We start from the raw sequence: 19,707 nt of genomic DNA, 5'->3' as shown, positions 1-19,707 counted from the left end.
AAAGTTTTTCGTAGTTGTTGTTGCTTGTTTGTTTGTTTTAAATCAAAGCTTTCCTGTGTTGGTGGCAAGTTTTGTAGTGGTCAGTGGAAAAGCACTGAGAGATAAATATCCATTAGTTCAGCGTGACTAACGTATTTCTTTTTCATGTTATAAACCACAGCAGACAGCATACTTCATTTCTTCACTCCTCACTGCTTATTTTCCTTTGAAATGCTTAGCTGTGACAACTCTATCATATTTCTAAAATCTCTGAAGATATAGATTCAAAATTCCCTTTTCAGTTTTTCTCTTTCTTAAATGTTTTCTATTATAAAAGTAACAATACCACAACATAGTTTTAAATATAGCAGCTTAAAGTATCCACAATTCTACCGTGTAAGCCAGCTGTAATATTGACAGATTTCCTTACTAGTTGTTTTTCTGTGTATATTTTATACATAGTTAAAATAATAGCATTCACATCATTTTTATCCTGCTTTGAAACCCGTGTGGTTACATGGTCTTAATAACCATAATTTAAAACATCTGCAAGATAGTCAAACATGGATGTACATAACTAAGTTATTGTTGGACATTTGTTTCCTGTTTTTCACTAATAGAAATCATTTTGTGATGAAGCCTGTATGATTAAGATTTTTTTGATGTTGTATTAAAGGGTGTGGTTTTTAAATAATTTTTGATACATGCTAGTAAGTAGCTTATAAAAAGTTTACACCCATTTATATATCTACCAGTAATATATTAGAGAGCTCATTTCACTGCACCCTTGTGAACACTGAATGTCATTCTTTATATTTTTCCCTTCATTTAATGTCCACAATGATTTCTTAGAAGTCCTTCTACAGATGAGAGGAGGACACATGTCTGTGAAGTGCATGATGAGATGTCATGCCTTAGGCCTAGGAGACCCCACTAGAATGTTGGGCCTTGAACATGTCCCTAAGTAGCCATCCTGCTATTTTACCCACTTCATCTCTGACCCAAGAAGCACAGAATCCATGCAGGGGCATTTGATCCAAACAGAAAGTGATGGATAGTTATTTGGATACTGACCATTTCTATTCCTCCCGCTTGAGACACTTTTTCTTCAGAATTAATGAGTTAAGGAAAAAGATCTCCCTGTGCCCCTACAAAGAGTCTTGGTCTGGACCCCAGGTTTGCCCCTCTACCCCGTCTCCTGACCATTGCAGCAACTTCCTCCACTGTGCTTGGTTTCCAAAATCTCTCTGCAGCACCTCTCCTGGATTTACCTCCAACGGAGTGGCTGGCATGCAAGATGACATTTTTTGCCATCCTTGATCTCTAGGTGCTTTATGGTGCTTTCATTCTTATAGCCATGTCTTAGGAAGGGGTTTTAAGTGCACTGAACTTCACCAGGATTGAGAAATAAACAAGCAGGGGGTTTTGATTTGTCCCAGGATACATTCACCTTAGACCCCCGGTTCATCAGAAAACCCAGGCAGTAAGATGAATTGAAGATGGGAGGTAGAACTCAGTTAGGAAACATCTTCTATATTTTATTTCTTTTTCTGTCAAGGAAAGGTTTCATGTTGATGTTCCCGCATGCCCTAAAATACTGCAGTCATCTTTACTTTCTGGAGAGTATATTAGGCCCCAAAATACTTGATAGGAACGTCACAGGGTTTTCTCTTTCTTCAAATAGAACAAAACCCCTATTCACACTAACCCAGTCACCACCGTCTCTGAAAGCCAGGCGTGACCTACGTGACCCCTGTGCGACCTCTGCCCTTGCTGTGTTTTGCCTCCATGACCTGGAGTAATTGCCTTGGCCTCTTATGTCTTCATCCCTAGGATACGCTCAACATCTCCCTTGAGTAGCTTATGGCAAAAACCTGAAGGCTAATCAGCTCTGAAGAAGAAAAGCCCTCAGTTAGGAGAAGAGAGTGCAAGGGAAACGTTCTGGAAGCCAGGCTCTCCAGTGCCGGCCAAACCACTGACTTGTTTCTTAAATTCATTTTGCCTCTCTTGCTTTAGACAATCTGTGTGTGAAAATGACTTTGGGAAATATTTTGTGTGTGTTTTTTAAATTTATATAGAGGAAATATTTAAGAAAATGATAGACATAAATTATAGACAATTAAAAATTTAAAAGAAGCCTTTAAGACTTAAAAGACTTATGGTCTCTACACTTCACTTGAACTGGTGAAATCCCAACACCAGTTGCCTCTTATAAGTTATGTATGTAAAATGCAATACCTCAAGCAACTAAAATCTATACAAAGAATTTATACCAAAAAACCCAAAAATACTATAGACAAATCAAAGTAGAATTTTAACAAATCTTTCAGTAATGCAAAGGTAGGCAGGAAAAAGAAACAGAAATGAACAACAGAGGAAAAAACAGGAAATGAGAAATGAACTGAAATGGCAGACTTATGTCCTAACATCTTAATAATTACATTAAACGTAGATTGTCTTCTTTACTTGTAATAGCCCCAAACTAGAAACAAGCAAATTTCCCTCAATAGGCAAGTGGTTAAACCAATTCTGGTATATCCATATCATGGACTACTACTCAGCAATAAAAAGGAGCACGATATACACAACAATTTGGATGGATCTCAAGGGCATTATTCTGAGTAAAAACAGGCCTATCTCCAAAGGTCACAGATTCTATGATTCCATTTATAGAAAATTCTCTAAATGACAAAATGGTAGAGATGAAAAACAGATCAGTGGTTGCCATGGGTTAAGGATGATGAGCTGTGTTAGAGGGTGGGCATAACCAGGAAGTGGTAGCATAAGAGATGTCTTTGTGGTGATAAAAGTAATTGCGTATGTTGACAGTGGTGGTGGTTTCAAGAATCTACACATATGATAAAAAGGACAAAGAACTATGCACACATATCGTACCAATGTCAATTTCCTGGTTTTGAAACTGTACTATAGTTACATAAGATGTAACCATTGGTGGAATTTAAGTGAAGGCCGCATGGGGCCTCTCTGTATTATTTTTGCAACTTCCCGTGCCTCTATAGTTATTTTAAAATAAAAAAAAAATCTTACAGACTATATGCAGTGATAAACAGATCTTTCTATATCTGCCAAGTGCTAATTTATGAGTAACTATGGCAAGCTTAAAGTTCCTCAATCATTCTGAAGAGTTAAGGCATTTCAGGAGAAAGAGCACCTTAACTTCAGATCACTGGCCTAACTTAAAATTATCCGTGTTGATCTTACCCTTGAAGGTTCCTGAGAAAGATGTTAAAATAATAAGAAGACAATGCATGGCTTCTCAACCCATGTCCCAGGCTTTCTGGAGGTGGCTGGGTACAAGTAGCAAGTGGGGTGGGGGGACCGAGAGCCAGCAAGTTGCTCCCTTCACAGTTCTGGACTTTAACGCACCTGCCCACTGCCCTATGGAAGCACCTTGAATGGGTGGACAAAGGGGCCAGGCTTGGTGCAGAGATCAGGGCTTAAGTTAGGCTTCTGCCTAGAAACAGGTCTGAGGTCACGGCTAAGGACAGAGCTAAGAGGAGACCTGGACAAGTAAGACAAGGAACAACACGAATGGGGGCCAAAACAAGGTCTGAGCAGGACCCAGGCAGAGCTCACCGCAGGTCACTGGGCTCCACTACCCATTGCCTGTTGAGCCAACCATGTGAGAAGCTCCACAATGCCAGGGCATTGGTTACCCCACCAGGGTGTTTAGTTCACTTCTGGTTCCAATTCTGCTCTAACCCTAGGGTCTGAGCTGTATAGCCCCTACAGCTGCCCTCCCAAGGTGTGCTTTACCAAGAAGCCCAAGGAGCATGTTTCTCCATTCAGTGATGGAGCTGAAAGTTCTCTTTATCAAAGTAATCATGCACATTACAGATTCTCAGCCTCCCAGCTGGTCATCAGTGACGATCTCTGGAGAGTAGGGACTGAAAAGGCGGAAGTGGGGAGGTGGAGTACTTGAAATTTAGCCTCCAGGCTGCTAGCGGTGGTGCCCTGATTATCGTGGAAGAATCATCTTCTTATGGGAATTTACAGCTTCTTATGGTTGGTTTTCTAAGTTCTTTGTTTTTCATTTTTTTTCAAATAACGTTTCAAAGGAAACTCATTCATTAAAGGAAAGCTATAAAGGACAGTACATACTCAACTGCAGAACTTCATGCCAAAAAATGAATCTCATCCTAACCATTACATTTAAGTTAGCTATACAACTGAGAGAACATTTCAGAAATTACAAACATGCAGATACAGTAAGGCCCCACATATAAGCACTGCCTCACAACCAACAGCTTCTTCCAGCCCAGGGACACTTTTGTCTTGATGAGACAGAAAGTGAGTATTTCAGAACTTGTCAGGGACCATGGCTATGGAAGGATGCCTTTAGCCCATTCAAAGGTGTGTACTGTGTGCAACAGACATTTGAGAGAGGAAAGGCCAGATAGGCAACCAGGCCTTGTATTTCCCTGAGTTTTCTAAACTCTGGGCTCAATAGGAGCTGAGATCACTGGGAAGCAATGGAACTGAGCCAGATCATGCTAGCGTCCCAAAGAAATGTCTGTACAGAAATAAGCCCAAACATTAGGGCTCTATTTTTTCAGAGAATCAATATAGAAAATTATATTCTATAGTGCTCTTGTTTTTCATTTTTTATAGAAAGGGAATTAATTGCCTTCTTTGTTACCCACTACCCTATTTATCCAGTGCCAAGAGAAAGTATGTTCCAGAACAAAAACTCCCCCAAACTGTCTGTTTCTTGTTATCTGTTGCTGGAAAATGATGTAACCTAGCACAATTGTTTGGTTTTTCTTAGTTTCAGGACAATTAGAGTAACTAGATCATTCCAGGTACCTGATATCACGTCTATGTTTTTGTCCTTTAAAGGAGTTTGGAAGTAATTTTTAAAGGATCATTATACCCTGTATTTAGTTTTGAAACTGTTTCCAGCCCTTTGTGGAAGGGTACAGATAACTTAAAGTATAAAGATGTGTGTTTCTTCACATATTCATTTTCAACCAGCTTCCCTTTCCCTGTAACTTCAGCTATTCTCACGTCTCTGCAGAGCCTACCTATGTCTAACATCGTGGAGTTTTTTGGCCATCAGACACGTCTCCAGGGGCATCTAGCTGGCTCTACATTAGAAGCCCCTATATGCTTGCAGAGCCTTGCACCTCACAGATGTCCGATTATGCCACCATGCTGGCTTCAGAATGGTCTAGCCTTGTACCATGGGGAGACAGAGGAGGATTATGGATCCCAGGCTGACCTCAGCTTTGCAAGTATTTTCTACTTGGGATCCAGGCCCATAGAACATCCTTGGAATTCAGTTATGGAGACAGCCATTGTCACCGAAATTCTAGGCACAACTCTGGTATCCAAAAGCTCTGGTTTCCTGTACACGGGAGATGGCCTCTAGAGGGGCCAGATCAATCATGAAGAGCTGGGGGTTGAAGATATGAAAACCTGTAGCACAGGCCAAGCATCTCGGGCCAGGTGAAAGCCCGCAGAATGGACCATGCACCTCCTTCAGAGAAGAGAAGCTCATGTTCGCTAGAGTGTGCAAAGCGCAGGTAGGCATTTTTAAAGACTCAGTGTATGAATTGGGCTTTGTCCTTGGTAATCCAAACAAAAAATGGCCAAGTTCATTCCAGGCATGGGGCAATGGCCAGCCAAGCCTTTCTAAGGCTGGGAGCCACTACTGCCTTCCCCTCTGAAACTTGTGTAGGCACACTGTGGCTGGTAGGAGAAGGGCTGGGAGAAACTCAAAGAGCTGAGAACACAGATGCCTGTATTTAATCAACTGCTCCATAAACATGCCCAAAATACACAGCAGTTGATTCTAAAACTAAGCAAAGGAATTACAATTTATTGAGCACCTACTATGAGCCCAAATCAGGTTGACCCCAAAGTCCATGGCTGACCGCAGCAGCACAGCCTCACCACATGTCCTGGCTGCTTGGGTGGTCTCAGAGCCTAGAACCAGCTCTTCGGCTTCCTGATTTTATCAAAGCTCTTCTTCCATGAGCTTAGATATGTATTTCTCTGGAGCACCTCTCCCTTGACTTTCGAAACATATATCCAATGACCTACATGACATCTCCACCTGGATATCTGAGAGGCATCTCAAAATTAACACGTCCAAAATCGAGCCCCTGATACCCACACCACCACCAAAGCAGTTCTTCGTATGGTCTTCCCCATTTCATCTTCCAGTTGCTCAAGCCCAAATGCTTGGCCTTATCCTTAAGTCCTTTCTCTCACGCACACATTCCCTACCCACACTTGATTTGTCAACAAATCCCACCAGATGTACCTTCAATCACGTACAAATATGTCCACAGTCTGAGCACTTCACACCATCTTTACTGCCACCACCCCCCCAATCCAAGCCAGCATCATCTCTCACCTGCATTACTGCCAAAAACCTCCTAACCAGTATCCCAGCTTCTGCCTTTGACCTACTATGTTCTATTCTCAACACAGAAGCCAGAGTAAGTCTTGTAAAATATAAGTTAGGTCACAAGATCCCTCCAATGTTTCCCATTTATTCAGAGTAAAAGGCGACCCCATCAGCATGAGCCCCCAAGGCTTACATGAACCCTGTTCCCTCTCTCATCTCTGCTCCCACTGACTCACTGCACCCAACCACTATGGCCCCAGCCAAGCCCACCACACCTCCCCTTGGGGCCCTTGCTCTCCTCTTCCCTTGGCCTGAAATGTTCTTTCTTCAGTTATCTGAATAACTTGTTTCCCCACTTTGCTCAAGTCTTAATTCAAATGTTAACTTTCTGGGTGAGGTCTTCCCCTACCAACCTAAGATTTCAAACCCAACCTCGATCGACTTTGGTTGTTATCATTATCTAATATGCTTTATACTTCATTCATTTTGCTTTCTGTCTTTCTCACAAGAATGTAAACTCCATAAATGGGGAGATTTTCAGTATTTTGCATGTTGCTCTGTGAAGCAGCGAACACTACACATAACAAACTATGGATAAACCATTTTAAATAAACTGATGACACCCATTCCATAGTCATTATAAATATCTTGAACATACCTCCTCCCTGCCCCAGCCCCACAGACTCCTGGAGAAAAACAGCAACCACTGTCCTCCTCCTATTCCCCTTCCTAACTGAAATAAAAGCACCTACCAATCCGGAACTGGCCTTCCAGAGGACTGGGTACTTGTAAGGCGGGGGCGCTTAGGAAGCGGCCGTAAGCATTTTGTTTCCTGGGAAAGATGTTCCATATCACAGACTCATAAATTAGCATCTGCTTTGCACATCACTGTACATTTATTTATTTAGCTTCTGAGTTTTCAGAGCCTCAAATAGCAAGGACAGACCTGGGACTGTGCACACCCCAACCTGAGGGCCTGACACCAAGGCTGGCGCTGGGCTGCCCCCTCTACGGGCAACCTGCCCCCACCCACCACAGGCAGAGGCGGCTGCCTGCCATTTTGGTTTGAACAAGCCTCAGAGCACTTGGGACTTCAAGTCTGTTGTAGAGGTTTAATTGGCAGAAGGAACTAGGGGAGTAGGATGAGGGTTGTAGGGGGGATGGGAGAGAGAAAAACTAAGCAGAAGGCAGACTGACATGCTCTTTGCATGCCTTCTTAGCAGCAGGGTCAGGCCAATGAAGAAAATCAAAACAAGGCCAACCCTTGCCCAGAGAGCATGGCTGGCCTCCTCCCTGCACCTGTTACCTTAGGTTGAGCGGCTCCTCCGTGAAGCCTTTTCCTTTCAAGCCGGGCTGGAAAGAGCAGAAGCTAGACAAAAAGGGAAAGGATTATTCTATCAGCAGAGTCAAGACTCTTCCACCACCATGGGAACATTTTTGGAGGCAGGCTAGAGGTTGGGTTTATTCTTGCCCTTCCAGTGGGCCCCATTTGCCCCTAGATCAGGGAGTACCTCTGAAGCACCCCATCAGCACCCTCTGCCATTATATGCTCTAGCCTTAATAATAGCAATGATAACAATAAAACAATAGTTACAATAAAAATTATGTGTTTTAGAGACCTCCTCTGGGCCAGCACTGGCATTTCCATTGCTGATTTTAGCAACCACTGTAGTACTCTAGGGACAAGTGCCATCTTACTTTCATGCTCCTTGAACAAGGGTGGGGTGTGGTTGGCACTATTCACTGTCTGAGTTATGGATGTATAAGACTTCTAGCTTGACTGTGCAAAAACCATCATTTAATGCACAGAAATCACAAGGGAACATGAACCCGAGGTTCAGCATTGTATGTCTACTTCTTCGGTTTGGTCTAAAACGGAACCTGAAGACATTTTAGGAGGTGATATAACAGCAGTCCTTCGAAGAACCTCAAAGGGAGAATCACAGTCAATGGAGATGCACCCAGAGCTGGCTCAGACAGCCTCTCTGCGAGAGTTGTTTTTCTCCACTCTGGCCCTGCCCTTGGGACCCAGCAGCTGGTCCTGGTGCCAGTGACTCGCCAGGGCCGACAGGAAGGTAAGGCTAGAACCTCTGAGCACAAAATGGCCTGGGACATGCAGGCCAGGGATGTCGAATCTCACCTCAGAACTTTCAACCCTAAGTGGAGCTAAATGTGACCACTTCTCTATTAATCCAGCTTCTTTGTGGTCTGTTTATGGCTAGGAGCCTACCTTTCCTTTGGCCTCGTCTAGATTCTCTGCAAATCTACATATCTCTAACTTTAATAATATAAATTTAAAATTTAAACTCTAGCTTAAGCTCCTTAGATTGATTAATCTCTTTGGATAAAGAGAAGTTGAACTAAAACAGCATGCTTCTCTCTTGAAGAAAAAAGATGCTCCCTGCAGAAATGGGAAATCAGTTGGTAGGAATTCTTCCCAATAAAATATGAAGTCAGAACAAATAAAATTGGCAACTGGGATCTAAAAGGAAGATTAAGCCAAAAAAATTACTTGGAAAATTAAAAAATAAAGCCAGAAAATTCTGGAAGGCCCATTAAATATGTTGTGTCTGCACATTTTTTTTCTCCCTTCAGTTATTACTGTCCCAAACTACTTCAGTTCATGAAATAGAGCCAGTTTCCCAGGATTTAGGGAAGGAGCTTTTATAGTTTTCTCTATACTTTTTTCCATCACTCAACAGTTCTGTGGGTAAGTTCTTTCTCGTGTCTAACCTAAATCCTGCTCACTGTGGGCTGAGAATTCTCCTGAGAACAGAGCTGTTCCTCTCCTATTGGTTCACGATTAGTCTCCTTAGCAGAGGAGTCTCACACCCTTACCTTTTGAAGACCTTACTCCGATCACTGTTGTGGAAGACAAGGAACTTGGAATACCCATTTCGGAAAAAGATCTCCAGGGCAATGTCCTGTAAAGAGAACCCCTTTTACTGCTCTGCAGTTTCCTGGAATGGAGAACCACCCCCCCGCCCCCCCCCCCACCCCCACCAGGGCAACAGAGCCATGGCTGTGGGTCATTTGGGACTCTGTGTCAGGCGTGAAAGGATTTCAATCTAAAATGGAACCAAAGGATATGAAAGGGCGAACCTCAGGCATGCGTCCTCCGAAAAACGAAACTTAAGAACTGAAAGGCTGATTTCCCACAAATGCCTGATTTACAGAAGATCGAGACTTACCTCACGAGCAATGAACATCCACCAAGAACCCCTCCCATCCTCAAGCCAGTGAACTTACAGCTTGGACTCTGGCTGGACGCCCCCGCTTGTGCTCCTTGCCCATAGATAAGCTGACCCTCAACGGATTCGCCTGGAGCTCCGGACAGCCTGTGTTTCGTGAATGGCTATTCCTCTGTTATTCCTGAATTAACTCAATTTCTGGTCATTCAAGCTTGCCTCAGTTTACCTCTTTATCTAGGTTGACACAGGCACCCCTTCCTGGTTAGTCCTTCCAACCTCCTGCAGGGGATATGAAGACCTTGGTGACAGTGACGAATGGGGTCTCCACAGAATGAGCAGGAGGGCAGGAGACCTAAGAGTTCCTTTGGCTGAAGCAGGAAACAAGAGCCCCACTCCCAGGGCAAGCGAGGAGGGGACAAAGAGAGGAAAGTGCCCAGTAACACCTCCAGACACTTTTACTTCCCGGTCAAGGGTTTCATTTCCTGAACCAAAGGGTCATCTTACCAGAAACACTAGGGGAGCTGGTTGAGTGGGTGCAAGTCCCAATCTGGGCAGCACCTTACGCCAACCCACAGACTTGAAGGCACAGGGTGCTTTGCCAAACCACTTTGCTGAGCCATTTTGACGTGGCCACACTGACATAACAATGTTGTTTCAAGGGTATTTTGTGAATGCCTAAATGAACTCTACCTGCTTTCCTTTCCTCCTCCCTCCTCTTCCAATCTATAAATAACAGACTTGGAATAGTGATAGAGTGAGTCCACATATAGGATCAGATGGGGTCAGCGAAAGAATACCCAGCACTTGAGGGAGGGCCTGGGAGAGGTGAGGCCTGGGCATGGAGGGAGAGGTGGGGAGGGGGAGGGTCAGACTCAAAGATGGGGTCCTGCATCCAACAGCAGTCAGGTCCTGCTCCTGCCTGGCTGGAAGTGAGTTCTCAAAGTCCAGTTCATTAGATTCCTGAGCAGAGGGAAAGCATCTGGAATGATAATGAAACACCCCTCTCCTCTGTGGGTATACATAAGAGCCACAGATTTTTTTTCTACAAATAGAAATATAAACACTGTGCAGAGAGATGATGAACGTAGAATTTATGAAGGCTACAGCTTGTCCCAGCAACCTTAAGTGCCCAGGCTCTGACTTTCCTCTGGGAGAATCTAGGGCTGGACAAATGGTGGCCTTGCTCATGAAGGTCTCCCAGCCCCACCTGGCCATCACACATGCTCTCCCACTTCTGGTTTCCACCACTGTCAGGCTAACCAACCATCTGGAAACAATCCCCTTTTACTGGGGAGAAAGACACTCACTTACTGGTATCTATTTGCTACTATATATAACCTGTAAGTAGACATACAATTATTTAAAACAAATTTTTTTTTGAGTACTTGCTATGTGCCTAAAATGTGCTAAGTGCTGCTATATATGTAACGGTGGAAAAGACAAGACGTGGTCACCTGTTCACTGGAGGGAAATGGAAGCCCAGAGAGGTGCCCGACTGTGCCAAAGCTGCAGAGCTGTGCTCAGGACTGGGCCCATGCTGGCTGTGGTCAGAATCATCAGGGCAGGGCCTCCTCCACCCATCCCTTTCTAGTTCACTCTCCTTTCAGAGAAGGGCACTAAGGGCAGGCAAAATGAGAACCAGCTCTTTGTGGGCAAAAGCAGCGGAGAGGGAGGGAGAGGGAGATAGCTGGGTCAGATGTCAGCAGCTTGCTGGACCCTTGTCTGCAGGGCAGCTGATCCTCCCTAGAATGAGCCCCCCTCCCCCCCCTTCCCCCCCCTTCCCCCCCCCCCCCCCCACCGCAAAGGCTTCCTTGAGCTTTAGTTTCAGAGAATAATAATGAGGCCTCCAGCAGGAGGATCAAGGGACAAAGAAATTTACAAATGAAAGGCACACTTATTCTGTTCCCCTGTCCCTGTTGGCCTTTGCAGAACAGAGACCCTGCAGCAAGGGTGAGCGGGGAGGGATCTGGGCTCCTCCCCACCCCCAAGGGTGGTCCCTCATCTCTTCCTTCGCCAGCTGCCTGGGAGGCCCCTGGGCACGGATGCAGCTTTGCTATTGCTGAGGTTGGGCTGGTGAAGGCAAGATGTGTTTGAGGCCAGTGGGAGCCCCAGAGTTCTTCCCCAGAGTTCTTCCTCCTTTTGCCACTGAGGTGATGCTTCTAAACCAGGTGATGGTTCTCCAGGGTGGGGTACGAGAAGCATGTGGTTGTGACTAGCTGACAGCAGAGCTCTGCCTCTGGAAGGAATCAGCTCTGCTTAGTACCTGGATGAGCCCTTGAATGCACTGGACAAGGCTCTGGGATCCTGGTTGGAGGGGACAGTCGGGAGATCTCTAAAACACCTGGCCCAGGAAATGACCAGGAGCTTGAAGGTAGGTGAAGCTGTGAGGAGGGCAGAGGGTAGGGGCTGTGGCCTGAGGAGGTGTCCCCGTGGTCAGAACAGAGGGCAGACTGGCACTCAACTCTCAGTCATCGGCTCTGCCACGAGGCAATGGAGCTGCCCTGTCCTGTATTCCTTAATCTCCAAGGCAGCTCTGTGGCACGTCAAGGGGAAAATAAAGCAAAGAGGCTGGATCCTAAATGACACGGTGAGAGAGAGAAGGGCCCAGTGGCCGAATGGCAGGGACTGGGGAGAGCGTGAAACAGAAGGCAGAACTCCGTCCCAGCCAGGGGACCAGCCCAACATAAGCCACAGGGATTCACAGGTGTCTCAAAGGGCCCTGGGCTGTGCACAGGTGAAGGGGGTCAGGGAGGTGTGTCCCTCACATTCAGATGGGGCCTCAGTGGCACCTGGACCACCTGTGCCCAGAAGAGATGGTCCTCCCTCCGACCCCCTCCCGGGACACACCTGCAGGAGAAAGCGCGCCTGCCGGAGCTCCCTGAGGTCACCGTAGCTGTGGCGCTGGCACGAGTAATGATCGGAGGACCTGTCTTTGCTGCACATGTTGAAGATGAATGGATCGCTAATGCTGAAAAGGAAGCAAGACACGCAGTGAGAGGGTGTCTGGTAGGCTGTTCCCCTGCCTGCACCGTGCGTGACCCACCTGAGTTTCTGGGACACATTGGAGGACGTGCCAGCCCCCACTGACCTGATAAACCCTGTCTGAGCACCTGTCTGTGTCAGCCCTGCCCTGAGGAGTAAGGCGGAGCCCTGCCCTCACCAGGGAAGGGACAGCAAGGCAAAGGGCCCACCTCCAGGACAGATAAAGACACAGGGTGCGGAGTGTAAGTGTGAGAAGACTCTCTGAGTACTGGGGTCAGAAATGGGCTGGGGGGTTGTGGGGGAAGAATGAAAAGAGATGTGTAGTCAGGTCTGGAGAAATTTCAAGCTCCTGGAACATGAGGCAGAAAGACAAGCCCTGTCCAGCGTGGTCTCAGGCAACACGGAGCCCTGGGAAGACCAGCCGTGTCAGTCGGGCTAGCACCTAGTGTAAAATGGGACAAAGGGGCAGAAAACTCTGAGTCTTCAAAGAGGCAGCTGGCAGGGCTGAGAGCACTGATGGGCTGGAAGACAATGACCCCAGCGTTAGCAGTGGACCCAGAGCACCGTGCCTCGACCATGGACTAGTGGCATTGTAGAGAGCAGAGGATAGGCCGGCCAGGCCGGATGCTGGATGCCCGCTCCCGGAGGTCAGAATGACTCCCCTTGGGAAGAAAGGGAGAAGGGGGGAAGGAGGAGCCATGAATTTGACGAAGTATTTATCCCCAAAAGAACAATTTTTGCACTGGAAGTAACTGAAATACCTTCAGATAACCAACCAGATGAAGCTTTCCACCACCAATACAAATGGGGACTTGAGAAATAAATTTGATTTCAGTATGGACAGTTACATTTCTGATCATCTGAGTTACACAGCAATTTTGCATTGTGTACATGACCACAAAGCTCTGATAAAACACCCTTTTAGCATTGGAGAAAGGAAGGGCCTTCCAAGCACCTCAGCCCTCCAGAAGACTGTGTGCCCACCACAGAGCCGAGGAGCCCCGCACCAGCACTAGGTGGCAGGAATGTGTTTTACCTCCTCCCACCCCAGCTCCAGGGGCGGCCCTCACCGCCCAGCCTACAGGGCAGGCCACGCTTCCAGGGGAAATAGAAAGAGATCAGGCCATCACACAGGCCCGCGGGACCTCTCTGGTCAGCGGTCAGAGCTGGTCCAGCATCTGCAGTGCTAAGAGCTCAGACTTGCACACTCTGCAGAATGGTTACTGCCAGGTAGAGGGGAAGGCTACCCGCGTGGGACACAGCCTGAGCCGGCTGTTCAGCGCCCACATGGCCAGACCGCACCCCTGCGGACTCCTGCCCCTTCTCAGAACAACCCTCTCAGGGCCCCTGTTCTGAGCCACACTGCTGTAGGATTGCTGAAACACAAATGTGGCTTTGGTTCTGGATGCTTCTGCTTGGACGTTTTAATTCAAATTTACTGCTGGCTGAGGCCCTCTGTCCATTATTAATGCTTCCCTCTGGGGCTAAGCTGAGCTTCGCCTAAACTTCCCTGACTCCCAAAGAGGTCGTGGAGGTAATTCTGGTTCCTACCCTTGACTTAGGCCAAACAGCATTCCAGGTAAAGGCACTTGTGACAGTGACAATGATGTGATCTGTGGCGTGTTGTCCTGCGGCCCCGTTCTTGTGGCAGCACAGCAAACATTCTCTGTACCTTAGCTGCACCTTTGGTTGGTTTCTCTCCCCAGCTGACTATGAGTGAGTTCATGGGGGCACAGACCTGTGCCCATGGATCTCATCCTCCACATCTTTCCTGGAGCTCTGGGCATGTTTGCTGAGTGGACTGACCACCGTCATGCTCTACAGCCTGCTCGGCACTTCCCTGTCCTTGATTAATTTGATCCACGTGATGAACCCTTACTGAGCATGTGTTATTATGATTCCCATATCAGAAATGAGGAAACTACATTCCAAAGAGAAGAGGTGACTTTTCCAAGGTCACATGGAACTGGATTCAAACCAGGTCCTCTGAATCTAAAACCCAAGCTCACGCAGCCGCACCTTTTCTCCCCCGAGGCAGACAGGCTGGCTGGCAATTACAGAGCTTCCCCCACCAGCTCCCTCCTTCCAGTTTACTCTGTGCAGACTGATTCTCAACCTAGGACTCTGAAACACTGGTGACATGAGGAAGAATGCTCTGGAGAATGCTTTTAGGAAGGAGCTTTTAGGAGGAAAGATGGTCATTCTTCTCCTGCTTGCGGGGACTGAATAATCCATAAGGCAGGAATGCTCAGACAGACTCAGTTTCTCAGGAAGACTAAATTGTGAATGATATTACTGTGTTCACTGATGCAGGGTCCAGATTGGAGTTCCATCGTACAAAGCATTAGTCACACAGCTAGGACTGCGTCTCTTTGCCAACACACTATATTCTACATGTGCATTAAATCAGAGTTCAGGCCCCCAAGGTCAATGAGTAGAAAGGAGTCGCTGATCCATGTTCTTCTTTAGATGAAGCTGTGGCCACAGTTCATAGGATGCTGTTCACAGCTCTTGCATGACACCTATAATGATACATGCAAATTGTCCAGGGTGGTCATAGTAAAACTTTTAATATTCTTAACTAGGGAAATCACAGGAAACTAAACGATAATCATGATATTGATTGACTGGGTCTTTGGTAATAGAAGTGGATTTCAAACTAAAACATACTTTGATTTGCCCCACATTTGTATGTATCCAATTGTTGTCAGGAATCTATACCTGGAATTTAAACCCAAATAACTTGCTAGATCACAAACTCTTTACCAGACACAGCCCACATCTGACTGATCTATGTATCTGTGGAGTCTACCACAGTGCCGGTACAAGACAGACTTTCAGTAAGTATTTGTTGAATTAAACAGAGAGATGATGCCTTAAAACTGCTGACTGATGTGAAGGAAATATCTGACTAAAAGCACCCCATCACAAAGAGCCAGTTGGATGGTTTGGATTCCCACCAAATGAAGCAAATGCTATACATTGTGAGCTTGGCTGCTACTGTTATGGGTTGAACTGTGTCCCCTAAAAGATATATGTTGAAGTCCTAATCCCCAGTACCTCAGAATTTAACTTTATTTAGAAATAGGTAAGTAACAGAGGTAATAAAGGGAGGTCATTAAGATAGGCCCTAATCCAGTATGACTAGTCTCCTCATATAAAGGGGAAACTTGGACACAGAGACAGACACAAATGGGGAGAAGATGGCCATGTGACCCAGTGATGTATATACAAGCCATGGACCACCAAGGATTGCCAGGAAACACTAGCAGCTAGAAGGGGCAAGGAAGGATCCTCCCCTAAAGCTGTAGAGGGAGCATGGCCCTGCCGACACTTTGATTTCAGACTTTTAGCTTCCAGAACTGTGAGACAATAAATTATTGTTTTTAAAGCCACCCAGTTTTTGATACTTTGTTACAGGAGCCCTAGACAGCTATTGGGTTGGCCAAAAAGTTCGTTCGGGCTTTCCATAGGATGTTATGGAAAAAACTCTAACGAACTTTTTGGCCAACCCAATTAGTACAGTCACCCTATTGTGCCAAGAAGAGATCCCACTGAAAGCAAAATATAACCTTCTAGAAAGGGTCTTACTTTCTAAGGAAAGTTCCAAAGTACACAAGCCAATCGCTGCTGGAGGACTGGCAGTGTTCCTGAGTTTTACCTGGGATATTTTCATGGTACACTGGGGAGTCTCTTTCAAAGCCTAATGCTCAACTGTACTCAAATTGATGGCAGTCTTTTAGAGAAACATTGCAGAGTTGACTTAGCTTTATTTTTAACTGGCTTATTTATGTATCTTCCTTAGTCTCCATGGTCAAAATAAGACTTAATCCCCATTGATCTGACATGATCTAATGGCCCATCTCTGAGAACCACAACTCCACGAGTGCCGGCATTTTCCTAGGGCAGTAGACAGGGGATCAGAGAGAACACACTGTCTGGTTAACAACACTTCTTTGAGGTACGGGGACTAAAATTACCTATGCAATTCCCAAACGATATTCCCAGGTAGTAACTTATTCTCACTACTCTCCTACTTGCATTCTAGAAAAGTACATTTCCAGACTTGAGTACATCCAACCTGACAACTGGGCTTCTATTAAAAGTGCAGATATAGTCAATTTGATCATGATTACATACACCTCATACACACAATTTACCTAATCAATAAGGTCTTATCTAACACCAACTCAATTTAAACCAGAGGTGGAGAGTGAAGCAATGGTTTATGCAAGTCATTTCATGGGCACGCCATGCATACACGTAGAGGAGAAAGCTTTCATCAGCTCTCAGAAAGGCGCGTCGGCAGACCCATTGTCCGTATTGATCAGTATCAATAAAACATGAGCAATAAGATGGGATGAGTGTGCCAAGTATTAATTATGCTCCTGCCTTGGAAAAGAACAGAAGACTCACTGCAACTGGTGAACATTTGGTATGAATAAAAGATGGAAATTAGCAGAGAGAAAAAGGCCAAGCATTTTAAAACAAACCTAAATCAAAGGAGGGTGGGCTGACATCTATCCTTCCGTACTCCTTAAACTCTTGCTTCCTGACAGAGGCTAGAAATGATATGACACCTGGGGGTTAAAATTCTTAGTTATTGGCAGGTAAGGCTCTGGTTCCTCTGTCAATAGTCTTAAAGAGTGGTTCTCAAAGTGTAGTCCCAGACCAGTAGCATCAACATTAGCTGAGAACTTGTTAAAAATCTTCAGCCCTAACTCAGACCTACCACATTAGAAACTGGGCTGATGAGGGGTTCTAGAAGTCTGTTTTAACAAGCCTTCCAGGTGATTCGATGTAGTTTAGTTTGAGAGCCACTGGGCTAAGAGGTCATTTTGTCATTACTTGAGCCTTGGCTAACCAGAAAATAAATCTGCATCTAAATTTCTCCAAAAGTGATGAAAACATACAACTTGAGAACTGAACCTTTAGCAAAAGTGCAAACACAATTTGGTTTTGAATGACAGTACTTTATAAACACTAGAGAATTAATCAATAAGAACCGACTGAACCCAAGTAGACCAACTGCATTTGATCCTAAAGAAGAACCTCGGAATTTCCTGCCAAAGACCTCTGGTATTAGTTGGTGTAGAAATGACTCTTCAGATTTCTACCCAAATCTCACCCATCCTTCAAGACCCAGATCTTAGCCTACTTCCTCAAGTACCTGTCCCTCACACCACACAAGCCCCATGCCATCTCTCCAAGCATGAACCCCGAAGAGTCCTCAAACAACATATGTTTTGTCCCTTGATGATAGTGTGTTCCAAACTCTTTCCAAAAGAACCTGTTTATGCTGCTGATTGCACTCATGTGCCTTGCGGGCATGAAGGGGCAGGGCCTGATGTCTTGCATAAGGATGAACAATCAAAGAAGATGTTGAATGAGTAAGCTGATGGGACTAGATTCTATTACCCAAACAACCTAAGGACCTATGCCCTTTGTCCTGTGGTGCATTCCATAGCAGGAAAGCCCCAGGAGCTGCTGCATTGTTAACCGCTCCAGATTTTAGCTTTGGGGAACCACAATCATGATGCCTATGCCTTAAGGTTCCTCTCAGGCCCAAACCTGAGCCCATAGAAAGAACAAGGTGGGAGGCATAGGCATGGGGGTGGCTGAGAAGGCATCTTGGGGCTCAGGGCAGAATCTGCTGGGAGAGGAGGGGCACTCACTTGGATAAGCAGTGGCGGGTGCAGTAGACATCACCCACGGGAGAGAGTGTGAAGTTCTCGCAGATGTAGAAGTGCTGCTGGCCAAACAGCAGGAGCCCTTCGCAGACCAGGTGGCCCTGCACGATGACCAGGGAGTACTTCTGTGTCACCTGCAGGGAGAGAGAGCCAGAGTCAGGCCACGTGCAAAGGAAGCATGCCCATCTCCTTTTGGAGGGCAGGAGGGCAGTGGCCGGTCACCCACCAGGCCCTTGGAGGTGAGAGTAGCACCCTGTAAATGACAGAGCCGCTGCCCCAGAGCTGCACTGCTCTTCACAGTCTAAGTTTCCTTTCTACACCCAACACCCTGTTTCATTATTTCATCTACCCAAGGCCACCCCACCCCCACCGAGGCATGTGGATGAGTGTTTATTGCTGTGTTGAGCACATTGGCCTTTTTTTCCTCTCACTTTAAGCTTCTCTACAACTGTGCAAAACATTCCTCCGTGAACAAAGAGGAAAGTTTTCAAGGTCCAAGGCATCCCTCAGTTACAAAGGCGAAGGAGCTTGTCCAGAGGCCAGCTGGAAACTGGCTGAGCCAGGACTGGAACCAGGTCTGCCTAGAACCACAAGTGCAAGACTGGTACTGCCGTCCACAAGGCCAAGGCTGGTACAAGGTGTGTGCAGAGGTGGCACGAGCTCCGCCCAGATCTCGTCTTTCAGGCTCAACCACGTTCTCTCAGCAGCTAAAGATGCTGGCAGCTTTCCAGAATCCCTCAGCTAAAGAGAGTACCTGGCCAAAGGTCAAGTCCCCATCCCAGTGGCCATCCGTACCCAACAACTGGTCAGTGCAGAGAAGGAAGGGCCAGACCTTTTGCCTCCACTCAGGTCAACTCTGAGCTCCCGTGGGCTCAGCCGAGGCCTTGCTGAGACTGCACTTCTCGCTGGGCCCAGTCCAATGACCCGCACTCCCAATAAACTTGCTGCATGCACATCTCTGGCTTAATGTTGGCTTTCTGGGGAGCCTGACCTGAGACGGTGTCTTGATATGACCCAGAGTCCCGCACGAAGTAAGGACTAGGTGGGTTCTTACATGGAATAAATCTCCAAAGGAACGAGTGAGAGAATACATGAATTTTTAGATGTCGGGAGCCCAAATGGACCACAGTTAAGACCAAGACCAACATTTTCTCAGGGTAATTCTGTGCTAATTCCAGTTATCCAAAAGAGGACCTGATTTTTTTTTTTTTTTTTACTACCTACTTTTTTTTTATAACCATTGTAAACATTTTACACATATTAACCAGTATAATCCTTACAGTTGGGCAAGGGTAGTTTTACTACTCTAATTTAGAGATGGGAAAAAAAGGGGTCCCAGAGATAAGAATCTCATCAAAGATGGGTAAGTGGCAGAGCCTGGGATTGAAGTTAAACTCTGTGCTCGCCTTTGGGAGCAATGATAGGACTGCAGTGGTGAAGCCTGGAAAGCAGCCCTGGATACCAGTTCTCACACCGCTGCATCAAACAG

General features: G+C 46.1%; 1 protein-coding gene across 1 annotated transcript in view; it reads right to left on the bottom strand.

Annotated features, from left to right (window-relative positions):
- Positions 1–19,707, bottom strand: part of WDFY4 (WDFY family member 4) — a 250,705-nt gene that overhangs the window by 63,619 nt on the left and 167,379 nt on the right. Inside the window, exons 44-47 of the mRNA XM_068548935.1 lie at positions 18,204–18,352; positions 12,394–12,514; positions 9,194–9,279; positions 7,662–7,724 (exon numbers count right to left, since the gene is read on the bottom strand). Of these exons, the coding sequence (XP_068405036.1) occupies positions 7,662–7,724; positions 9,194–9,279; positions 12,394–12,514; positions 18,204–18,352 (419 nt within the window). The remainder of the gene's footprint in view (positions 1–7,661; positions 7,725–9,193; positions 9,280–12,393; positions 12,515–18,203; positions 18,353–19,707) is intronic.

Source organism: Eschrichtius robustus, chromosome 7 (assembly GCF_028021215.1).
Source record: "Eschrichtius robustus isolate mEscRob2 chromosome 7, mEscRob2.pri, whole genome shotgun sequence".
Taxonomy (NCBI): domain Eukaryota; kingdom Metazoa; phylum Chordata; class Mammalia; order Artiodactyla; family Eschrichtiidae; genus Eschrichtius; species Eschrichtius robustus.
This window is presented reverse-complemented; position numbering and strand designations above follow the sequence as displayed.